We start from the raw sequence: 12,342 nt of genomic DNA, 5'->3' as shown, positions 1-12,342 counted from the left end.
TTTGAAAATAGAAGTGAATTTAAAAGTGTCTTAAAATCATATGCTCTATCTGAATCATGCAAGTTTAATTTTGACTTTCTTATCCCTTTAAAAAAACATTGTGCTGATTTTCAGATTCCTAATCAAGCCCCAATGTTTTAGATATATACTGATGTATACAGATCCTTGCTTGCTCTTGTTTGTCTAATTGGTCTTTTCATAGGTAGTGGAAGGGGGAAGAGGAGAGTGTCTGTTCTTCCTGCTTTCTCAGTCCATTTCAGTGGGTGTCCCAGCCTAACCGTATCAAAAGTGCTTCTAAACTTGTAAAAAGGTTTTCTATTGGATTTTTATTTCAGTATCTGTGCATATTCTTCTTTATATTAGTGTATTACATGCAGTTCTATGACAATTGGTGTACACTGTCCCTTTAACCGAGAACTCTTGCTTTCACCCATGACCAGTATACAGTGAGGATTCAGGATATCAAATTCATTGCCGAGATCAAATGTCAGTGCTTAGCCTATTTCACAGGCAGCAAATCAATTAGTAAATGGCTGATGTATGTTCCTTCAAGGCTACTGTTTTCAGTATTGTGAAACCATATGAAGATTGTAAGTTATTAAAAGCTGCCAAACTGAACAGGTTATAATAAATGATTTACTATTGAACATTGAATGCATAAAGTACTTTTTCCTGATAGATACGATAAGGTTTAATTGCACTTGAGCAACCAGATAACCTTCTTTCTAAACTGTAAAATAATTTGATTAAAAGTATTTGGTTAATTTGGTGCCAATTGAGCAATGTTTCAACAGCCGCCCTCAAGAACCCCCAACAGGCCAGGTTTTCATTATAGCCGGACTAGAGCACAGGTGAAATAATCAGCTGATGGGTGAGAGCAGGTTAGTAACCATGGTTACTGATCAGCTGATTATTTCACCTGTGCTCTAGTTCAGCTGTAATAAAAACCTGGCCTGCTGGGGCTACTTGAGGACTGCGGTTGAGAAACACTCAAAGAGTAATCGCCCCCCAAAAAAGGCAGCAATAAAACCGCTGTCAGACTGTATTGCCTGAGAAATGGGGATCCTTGACGGGGCGAGAGTGAAGAAAGCAAAGTAAAGATTTCATTTCTTTCCTTCCCCTGTAGAGAGGAGCAGTGGAGTGCAAACTTCCATGCCATTTTCACACCCCTGTGTTGGAGCCTTTTTACTTTTATTCTGTGAGGTAACCACACAAATTATACTTTTGGGTTTGTTTGTTTTTCAGTATGACAGAGCATTTTTAGAAAATAACTTTAGGTTTGCAGAAATATCACAACATTGAGCACGCTGCCATATGAATAGGAAAACAAAACAAAAAACCACACAAACGTTTTTGTATAATTTTTTTATGGCGTAAATCAGGGATGGCCAACTGGGGGCACATGGGCCAAATGCGACTCTGCATTAGTTTGTGCCTCTGAGGGGAAAACAAAATGAAGAATGTGTTACCTAGTATTTATGGCCCCAGGGAAAAGCAAAACTAAAAATGTGTGCTTTGGGGAATTCTGGTGGTGGTCAAAGAGCCATCTAAAAGGGGAGAATATCAGAGGGTACCCCTGAGACCTTAGCTAATTCAGGTACTGGGCCACTGAGGACTTATTTGTGTGAAACCATAGATTTATATGCAGCGCTTGAAGCATTTAAATATTGATTTGTGCCCCCCATATATTAGGAAGTCGGCCATTACTGGTGTACATGATTAACAGCAGCTAATTATTATTATTATATCCCACCCTAATTATTTAAAGTCCAAACTTTGCTGTCCCACATTTGGCATTAGAAGATAAAATGTATTCTTGTTGGCCCCTATGCACCATCTTGTAATTAAACACAAAATGAGTAGGTATAACATATCTAATCATACAAACATGAGAATTACAAAATATTACCAGAAAGGTGCCTTAATCCATTTTGACAATTTATGCAAATTTCTACAACTGCCCACATTTACTCCGCATAGCCAAAAAAAAAAACACAAAGATAAGAAGATAGTTGTACCAGAAGTCATTCTACATAGAATGTCACAAAATCTCACATATATTTTAATTCTTAAAAGTTTTTATTAGTTCAGACAAACCTGCATCTATAGACACTAACAAAACAAAAAACAAATTATGATTACCTGATAATTTTCTTTTCTTCAGATGGAAAGAGTCCACAGCTGCATTCATTACTTTTGGGAATTCAGAACCTGGCCACCAGGAGGCGGCAAAGACACCCCAGCCAAGGCTTAAATACTCCTCCCACACCCCTCATCCCCAAGCCATTCTGTCGAGGAACAAGGAACAGTAGAAGAAATATCACGGTGAAAAGGTGCCAGAAGAACAAAAATTACGGCTGCCCCGCATAAAAACACGGGCGGGAAGCGGTGAACTCTTTCCATCTGAAGAAAAGAAAGAAAGAGAAGAAAGAGAGGATCTTCCCCAACACAGTGCAACCACACTCTAAAAAGCAACTGAAGACAAAAAGGTCCCCAAGTTGCAAAAAGGTAGCTCAGAATACCGAAATATTCAGAAACAAAACCTAGTGCAGCAAGCTCAGATACATCTGACAAACAACACCGGAAGCAAAAACACTGCACGCTGCAGTCATCTAAAAATCACTCTGAAACAAATACTTGCAGGGCAAGCAGAAAGCAGCTGAAGATAGGATTCTTCAGATTGCTAAGCATCCACTAACCAGCGGATAACGTCTCGGGCAAAGAGCCGCCAGTCCTTCCCACAAATCCTGAACATGGAGAAAGACACCTCAAGAGGCTTACCGTACCTCGAATGCTCAAGAGGACAAATTTAGCAAAGCAACAGATCTCAGATCCTGCTCCAACACCGGACCAGCCCAATCGACAGACATGTCTGACAGTGGGGGGGACAGAAAGACCCCAACCACAAGGGAATGAAAAGCAAAAAAGGAGGAACTCACCCACCCCAACAGAGCTCGGGTGCCAACCCAATCCGCTCCTCCAAAATAAGGCACTCCAAAGGAGAACCCCCTGGGACCTGGAACAGAGGAAAGTGCAATAGATCCAAAGGAAGACCTGTCACAGCTCTCTACATAGAGAGATCAAATTCCAACAGGTGGAACAGAGCCCACAGAGCAGCAGATGCTGCCCCTTACAGAGATAAGTCACCTGATCCAACCTCCTACACACAGAGCAGGACAAAGACCCTCCAGGGCGAGGAACCCCAGCTCATAAGGAAGAAAAACTATCCTTTCAAAAGGGAAGGGCACAGATAAGAACAGCATACATGTCCACAAGACATGAAGCCATAGTATGATCAAAACACAGACCGAATGAAAAAATCATCCAGACACCACTGTTGATCCAACAGAGAAAAAACTCCCCATGAAGAGGAGCACACTCTGTCTGAAGGACAAGTCAGGCCTTAAAGTTGATAACCAGTACCTGAAAGGTAGATGTGAACTCTGGCCTTCCTGCTTGCAAGCCCAATGAGCTAGTCCCTATGTCGCAACATAGGGTCCCTGAAAAAACTGGGTCGTCCCGAACCAGTCCACAGGATGATAAGTCTCCAGACATCCAAGAAGGATCCAAGACAAGAACCCTAGACCCAGCACCCAGAATCGCCCTAGAACGATCGACACCCCCAGGGAACACAAGATTACCCCGTCTGAAGCAATCGGACCTCACAGGGGACGAGATCGGGTACAGGACTTACTTGTAATTCCCAGCCCAAAGGGAAGAGAACACACCCCCACACACACACAAGGTGCTAGGCTGCGACAAAGTCACGTAATTTCTCTAGAGCCCAAAAGGCCCCAAGGGCAACACTAAGGGAAATGAGGAGAACAGTCACCCAAAAGAGAAGAAGAAAGGCTAGTCTCCATAATCCTTTCAGACTAACGTTCCAGAGAACCACACCCAAGGGAGAAGAATGCAAAGCATCCAGAACCCAGGCAGTAAACAATCCCCTAAGCATAAAGCTTGGAAAAAGAGACACCTCCTATCGCTCCTGATATGGAGATGGCTAACTCCCGAAGGAAGACAGAGCCTCACGGCTTTCACTTCCTAATTAAGCGGCCAAAGCCTCCAGAAAAAGCGAACAGAGTCCAGAAAGTCTTGACCCAAAGGAAGAGAACCTCTAAAAAGGAACTCCTAAAAGGACACTTCCAAAGAGACCATGAAAGGCAAAACCGTAGGAACGGCGGTATGAAGGACCTAAATCCTCCAACCCACAACGAGAAGGAACTCTAGTTCCCGGAAAAAGCGGAAACGACCGAGCATGTCGCCGCAGATCTCAACAGAGTTTCCAGCCCACTAGATTGAAAGGCGAATGAGGACTGAACCAATCCTTCATGCCCCTAAGCAGACCCATTAAGAGTGGGATCCAGCAGCGCCAAAAACGTGCCTTAGTAGAACATGAAGGCGCGCCAGTCTATAACGAAAGGCGCAACATACCTCCGCCGGGACATTCGGAACATAACTGATGGGCATGCATCACCCGGGCCAATTCATATTCTTCACAAGAAGTAGAGTCTGAATCAGAGAAATCTGTCTCCAAAAAATCAGTATCCTCCATAACTGGGATACTAAGTAAAAAATGGACCAAGGCCTGGCAAAAAGATTGCACATCTGATACGTTGACCAGGCGCTTGTGCAGCAAAATAGTTAAAGCAGAAATCTGACCCTTCAGAGTACTGACAGACAAACCCTTCTCCAGACCTTCCTGGAGAAAGGACAAAATCCTTGGAATCCTGACACTACTCCAAGAGTAGCCCTTGGATTCACACCAATAAATATATTTATACCTTATGGTAAATCTTTCTAGAAACAGGCTTACGAGCCCGAATCATGGTCTCAATGACCGTTGAAGTGTTCAATCTCCAAGCAGTCCGCTTGAGAGAAATTGAGATTTGGGTGAAGGAAAGGACCCTGAAGTAGTAGGTCCTTCCATAGAGGAAGTCTCCATACCAGATCCTGCAAGGTCACGCAGGAGCTATTAGAATCACTGATGCTCTCTCATGCTTGATACGAGCAATGACTCGTGGAAGGAGAGCAAACTGAGGAAACGGGTATGCCAACCTGAAGTTCCACGGAACTACCAGAACATCTATCAAGAACGCCTGAGGATCCCTTTACTTTAAAAACCATACTTTGGAAGCTTGGCGTTCTGTCGAGACGCCATCAGATCCAACTCCGGTACCCCCCATTTGACGGTTAATCTGGAAAACATCTCTGGATGGAGTTTCCACTCCCCAGAATGAAAAACATAATTTATGCTTACCTGATAAATTCCTTTCTTCTGTTGTGTGATCAGTCCACGGGTCATCATTACTTCTGGGATATAACTCCTCCCCAACAGGAAATGCAAGAGGATTCACCCAGCAGAGCTGCATATAGCTCCTCCCCTCTACGTCACTCCCAGTCATTCGACCAAGGACCAACGAGAAAGGAGAAACCAAGGGTGAAGTGGTGACTGTAGTATAATTTAAAAAATATTTACCTGCCTTAAAAAACAGGGCGGGCCGTGGACTGATCACACAACAGAAGAAAGGAATTTATCAGGTAAGCATAAATTATGTTTTCTTCTGTTATGTGTGATCAGTCCACGGGTCATCATTACTTCTGGGATACCAATACCAAAGCAAAAGTACACGGATGACGGGAGGGCTAGGCAGGCTCATTATACAGAAGGAACCACTGCCTGAAGAACCTTTCTCCCAAAAATAGCCTCCGAAGAAGCAAAAGTGTCAAATTTGTAAAATTTTGAAAAAGTATGGAGCGAAGACCAAGTTGCAGCCTTGCAAATCTGTTCAACAGAGGCCTCATTCTTAAAGGCCCAAGTGGAAGCCACAGCTCTAGTAGAATGAGCTGTAATTCTTTCAGGAGGCTGCTGTCCAGCAGTCTCATAGGCTAAACGAATTATGCTACGAAGCCAGAAGGAAAGAGAGGTAGCTGAAGCCTTTTGACCTCTCCTCTGACCAGAGTACACGACAAACAGGGAAGACGTTTGTCGAAATTCCTTAGTTGCCTGCAAATAGAACTTGAGGGCACGAACTACATCCAAATTGTGCAGAAGACGTTCCTTCTTTGAAGAAGGATTCGGGCACAAAGAAGGAACAACGATCTCCTGATTGATGTTCCTGTTAGTGACTACCTTAGGTAAGAACCCAGGTTTTGTACGCAGAACTACCTTATCTGAATGAAAAATCAAATAAGGAGAATCACAATGTAGGGCTGATAACTCAGAGACTCTCCGAGCCGAAGAAATAGCCGTTAAAAATAGAACTTTCCAAGATAACAACTTTATATCAATGGAATGAAGGGGTTCAAACGGAACTCCTTGTAAAACGTTAAGAACCAGGTTTAAACTCCATGGCGGAGCAACAGTTTTAAACACAGGCTTGATCCTAGCTAAAGCTTGACAAAAAGCCTGGACGTCTGGAATTTCTGACAGACGCTTGTGCAACAAAATGGACAGAGCTGAGATCTGTCCCTTTAATGAACTAGCCGATAAACCCTTTTCTAAACCTTCTTGTAGAAAGGACAATATCCTAGGAATCCTAACCTTACTCCAAGAGTAACCTTTGGATTCGCACCAGGATAGGTATTTACGCCATATCTTATGGTAAATCCTTCTGGTAACAGGCTTCCTAGCCTGTATCAGGGTATCAATAACCGACTCAGAAAAACCACGTTTTGATAAAATCAAACGTTCAATTTCCAAGCAGTCAGCTTCAGAGAAGTTAGATTTTGATGTTTGAATGGACCCTGAATCAGAAGGTCCTGTTTTAGAGGTAGAGACCAAGGTGGACAGGATGACATGTCCACTAGATCTGCATACCAAGTCCTGCGTGGCCATGCAGGCGCTATTAGAATCACTGATGCTCTCTCCTGTTTGATTCTGGCAATCAATCGAGGAAGCATCGGGAAGGGTGGAAACACATAAGCCATCCCGAAGGTCCAAGGTGCTGTCAAAGCATCTATCAGAACCGCTCCCGGATCCCTGGATCTGGACCCGTAGCGAGGAAGTTTGGCGTTCTGACGAGACGCCATGAGATCTATCTCTGGTTTGCCCCAACGTCGAAGTATTTGGGCAAAGACCTCCGGATGAAGTTCCCACTCCCCCGGATGAAAAGTCTGACGACTCAAGAAATCCGCCTCCCAGTTCTCCACTCCCGGGATGTGGATTGCTGACAGGTGGCAAGAGTGAGACTCTGCCCAGCGAATTATCACAGTCGTGATGTTGTCCGACTGAAACCTGATGAACCCCCGAGTTGTTAACTGGGGCCAAGCCAGAAGGGCATTGAGAACTGCTCTCAATTCCAGAATGTTTATTGGAAGGAGGCTCTCCTCCTGATTCCATAAACCCTGAGCCTTCAGAGAATTCCAGACAGCGCCCCAACCTAGTAGGCTGGCGTCTGTTGTTACAATTGTCCAGTCTGGCCTGCTGAATGGCATCCCCCTGGATAGATGTGGCCGATAAAGCCACCATAGAAGAGAATTTCTGGTCTCTTGATCCAGATTGAGAGTAGGGGACAAATCTGAGTAATCCCCATTCCACTGTCTTAGCATGCACAATTGCAGAGGTCTGAGATGTAGGCGAGCAAAAGGTACTATGTCCATTGCCGCTACCATTAAGCCGATCACCTCCAATGCATTGAGCTACTGACGGGTGTTGAATGGAATGAAGGACACGGCATACATTTTGAAGCTTTGTTAACCTGTCTTCTGTCAGGTAAATCTTCATTTCTACAGAATCTATCAGAGTCCCCAAGAAGGGAACTCTTGTGAGTGGAAAGAGAGAACTCTTCTTTTCGTTCACCTTCCATCCATGCGACCTTAGAAATGCCAGTACTAACTCTGTATGAGACTTGGCAGTTTGAAAGCTTGGAGCTTGTATCAGAATGTCGTCCAGGTATGGAGCTACCGAAATTCCTCGCGGTCTTAGGACCGCTAGAAGAGTACCCAGAACCTTTGTGAAGATTCTTGGAGCCGTAGCCAATCCGAATGGAAGAGCTACAAATTGGTAATGCCTGTCTAGAAAGGCAAACCTTAGATACCGGTAATGATCCTTGTGAATCGGTATGTGAAGGTAAGCATCCTTTAAATCCACTGTGGTCATGTACTGACCTTTTTGGATCATGGGTAAAATTGTCCGAATAGTTTCCATTTTGAACGATGGAACTCTTAGGAATTTGTTTAGGATCTTTAAATCCAAGATTGGCCTGAAAGTTCCCTCTTTTTTGGGAACTACAAACAGATTTGAGTAAAACCCTTGTCCTTGTTCCGACCGCGGAACCGGATGGATCACTCCCATTAATAAAAGATCTTGTACGCAGCGTAGAAACGCCTCTTTCTTTATTTGGTTTGTTGACAACCTTGACAGATGAAATCTCCCTCTTGGGGGAGAGAATTTGAAGTCCAGAAGGTATCCCTGAGATATGATCTCTAGCGCCCAGGGATCCTGAACATCTCTTGCCCAAGCCTGGGCGAAGAGAGAAAGTCTGCCCCCCACCAGATCCGGTCCCGGATCGGGGGCCCTCGATTCATGCTGTCTTAGGGGCAGCAGCAGGTTTCCTGGCCTGCTTGCCCTTGTTCCAGGACTGATTAGGTCTCCAGCCTTGTCTGTAACGAGCAACAGCTCCTTCCTGTTTTGGTGCAGAGGAAGTTGATGCTGCTCCTGCTTTGAAATTACGAAAGGAACGAAAATTAGACTGTCTAGTCTTAGCTTTGGCTTTGTCCTGAGGCAGGGCATGGCCTTTACCTCCTGTAATGTCAGCGATAATCTCCTTCAACCCGGGCCCGAATAAGGTCTGTCCCTTGAAAGGTATATTAAGCAATTTAGATTTAGAAGTAACATCAGCTGACCAGGATTTTAGCCACAGTGCTCTGCGTGCCTGAATGGCGAATCCTGAATTCTTAGCCGTAAGTTTGGTTAAATGTACTACGGCTTCCGAAATGAAAGAATTAGCTAGTTTAAGGACTCTAAACCTGTCCGTAATCTCGTCCAGCGTAGCTGAACTAATGTTCTCTTCCAGAGATTCAATCCAGAATGCTGCAGCAGCCGTGACCGGCGCGATGCATGCAAGGGGTTGCAATATAAAACCTTGTTGAACAAACATTTTCTTAAGGTAACCCTCTAGTTTTTTATCCATTGGATCTGAAAAAGCACAGCTATCCTCAACCGGGATAGTGGTACGCTTAGCTAAGGTAGAAACTGCTCCCTCCACCTTAGGGACCGTTTGCCATAAGTCCCGTGTGGTGGCGTCTATTGGAAACATTTTTCTAAATATTGGAGGGGGTGAGAACGGCACACCGGGTCTATCCCACTCCTTAGTAACAATTTCAGTAAGTCTCTTAGGTATAGGAAAAACATCAGTACTCGCCGGTACCGCAAAATATTTATCCAACCTACACATTTTCTCTGGTATTGCAACTGTGTTACAATCATTCAGAGCCGCTAAAACCTCCCCTAGTAATACACGGAGGTTCTCCAATTTAAATTTAAAATTTGAAATATCTGAATCCAATCTGTTTGGATCAGAACCGTCACCCACAGAATGAAGCTCTCCGTCCTCATGCTCTGCAAGCTGTGACGCAGTATCAGACATGGCCCTAGTATTATCAGCGCACTCTGTTCTCACCCCAGAGTGATCACGCTTGCCTCTTAGTTCTGGTAATTTAGCCAAAACTTCAGTCATAACAGTAGCCATATCTTGTAATGTTATCTGTAATGGCCGCCCAGATGTACTGGGCGCCACAATATCACGCACCTCCCGAGCGGGAGATGCAGGTACTGACACGTGAGGCGAGTTAGTCGGCATAACTCTCCCCTCGCTGTTAGGTGAAATTTGTTCAATTTGTACAGATTGGCTTTTATTTAAAGTAGCATCAATACAGTTAGTACATAAATTTCTATTGGGCTCCACCTTGGCATTGGAACAAATGACACAGGTATCTTCCTCTGAATCAGACATGTTCAACACACTAGCAAATAAACTTGCAACTTGGCTACAATTTTGTGCCTCAAAGAAACACTAAACGATTAATGACAGTTGAAATAATAAACTGAAAAACAGTTATAGCATCAATCCTTGTAAACAACACAACTTTAGCAAAGGTTTCCCATTAGCAAAGCAAAATTAATTAAATTACAGAGTAACGTTTTTTTATCACAGTCAATATATAATTCTCACAGCTCTGCTGAGAGAATCTACCTCCCTCAAAAGAAGTTTTGAAGACCCCTGAGTTCTGTAGAGATGAACCGGATCATGCAGGAAATACAATGAGCAACTGACTGGAAATTTTGATGCGTAGCAAAGAGCGCCAAAAACGGCCCCTCCCCCTCACACACAGCAGTGAGGGAGAAACGAAACTGTCATAATTAGAATAAGCAACTGCCAAGTGGAAAAATAGCCCAAACATTTATTCACTCAGTACCTCACTAAATGTAAACGATTCTACATTCCAGCAAAAACGTTTAACATAATCAATACATATAAAAAAATTCTTATGTACTTTTTACAGAGTAATTCCAGTGAAGTACCATTCCCAGAATACTGAAGTGCAAAGTATACATACATGACATTATATCGGTATGGCAGGATTTTCTCATCAATTCCATTGTCAGAAAATAAAAACTGCTACATACCTCTATGCAGATTCATCTGCCCGCTGTCCACTGATCTGAAGTTTTTACCTCTCCTCAGATGGCCGAGAACAGCAATATGATCTTAACTACTCCGGCTAAAATCATAGTAAAACTCTGGTAGATTCTTCTTCAAACTCTGCCAGAGAGGCAATAACACACTCCGGTGTCATTGTAAAATAACAAACTTTTGATTGAAGTCATAAAAACTAAGAATAATCACCATAGTCCTCTTACACATCCTATCTAGTCGTTGGGTGCAAGAGAATGACTGGGAGTGACGTAGAGGGGAGGAGCTATATGCAGCTCTGCTGGGTGAATCCTCTTGCATTTCCTGTTGGGGAGGAGTTATATTCCAGAAGTAATGATGACCCGTGGACTGATCACACATAACAGAAGAAAGTCTGTCTGCTCAGGAAATCGGCTTACCAGTTGTCCACTCCTGGAATGTGGATGACAGATATACAGCAATTGTGAGCTTCCGCCCACTGAATGATCCAAGCCACCTCCTTCATGGCTCAAGAACTCTTAATCCCTCCCTGGTGGTTGATGTAAGCCACTGAGGTTATGTTGTCTGACTGGAATCTAATAAACCGGGCTAAGGCCAGCTAAGGCCAAGCCATCAAGGCACTGAAAATCGCTCTCAACTCCAATATGTTTATGGGGAGAGCAGATTTTTTCTGAGACCAAAGTCCCTGCACCTTCAATGAATCCCAGACTGCTTGTAAGGGATCGCCAAGAGCTTAGACTTAGATGAAACATCTGCTGACCAAGATTTCAGCCATAATGCTCTACGTGCCAATACCGCAAAACCAGATATTTTGGCACCTAACTTAATGACCTGCAAAGAAGTGTCAGTAATAAAGGAATTGGCTAGCTTAAGGGCCTTAATCCTGTTCTGGATCTCCTCCAAGGGAGTCCCAGCCTGAAAAGACTCAGACAATGCGTCAAACCAATAAGCTGCCTCACTTGTCACGGTAGCAATACACACTGCAGGTTGCCATTGGAGACCTTGAGGAATATACATCTTTTTCAAGTAAGCCTCCTGCTTCTTTTCCATTGGATTCTTGAAAGAATAGCTATCCTCAATAGGGATAGTGGATCTCTTAGCTAGAGTAGAAATCACACATACCTTGGGCACCCAGGTCTCTCCCATTCCTGTGCTATAATTTCCATAGCATGGTCTGGTACCGGAAACCCCTCTACAGAGGAGGGAACGTTAAAATATCTATTTAACTTACTTGATTTCTTAGGGTAGACAACGACAGGAACATCGGAGTCGTCCAGGGTAGCCAAAACCTCCTTTAACAAGCTTAAATCTGAAAGATACAACTTCAGCATCAGAAAAAGGAATTATACTATCAGAATCTGAGATTTCACCCTCAGAGGCTACCAACGTATCTTCCTCTTCAGACCTATGAGAAAGAGCAACCTGGTTAGCCAGAGTTGGATCAGAACCCTTACCATCAGATTCTCTCAATTTCCTCTTGCGATTTTCCTGTAGCATGGGACTGGCAGCTAATGCTTCAGATACCGCAGAGGATATCTGAGCAGCAATTTCCGTTTGCAAATAGACTCCTCCAGGAGATTGTGAGGAACCGCAGGACACTGCATGTGACATTGTTAAGGCTTGGGACGTTTGATGCTGTTCAGGCAATGCCGCAGCTTTCTCCTCAACCTGAGGGAGTGGTGGCTCAGGAACAAAAGGTTTATCT

At 43.9% G+C, this 12,342-nt stretch overlaps 1 protein-coding gene across 1 annotated transcript in view; it reads right to left on the bottom strand.

Moving 5' to 3' along the window:
• SLC45A4 (solute carrier family 45 member 4) overlaps positions 1–12,342 on the bottom strand; it is a 285,788-nt gene that overhangs the window by 146,322 nt on the left and 127,124 nt on the right. The window contains exon 3 of the mRNA XM_053715398.1: positions 2,237–2,271. Within this exon, the coding sequence (XP_053571373.1) occupies positions 2,237–2,271 (35 nt within the window). The remainder of the gene's footprint in view (positions 1–2,236; positions 2,272–12,342) is intronic.

The sequence above is a fragment of the Bombina bombina genome, chromosome 5 (assembly GCF_027579735.1).
Source record: "Bombina bombina isolate aBomBom1 chromosome 5, aBomBom1.pri, whole genome shotgun sequence".
Classification (NCBI taxonomy): Eukaryota; Metazoa; Chordata; class Amphibia; order Anura; family Bombinatoridae; genus Bombina; species Bombina bombina.
The sequence above is the reverse complement of the archived record's forward strand: the minus strand, read 5'-3'. Positions and strand labels throughout refer to the sequence as shown.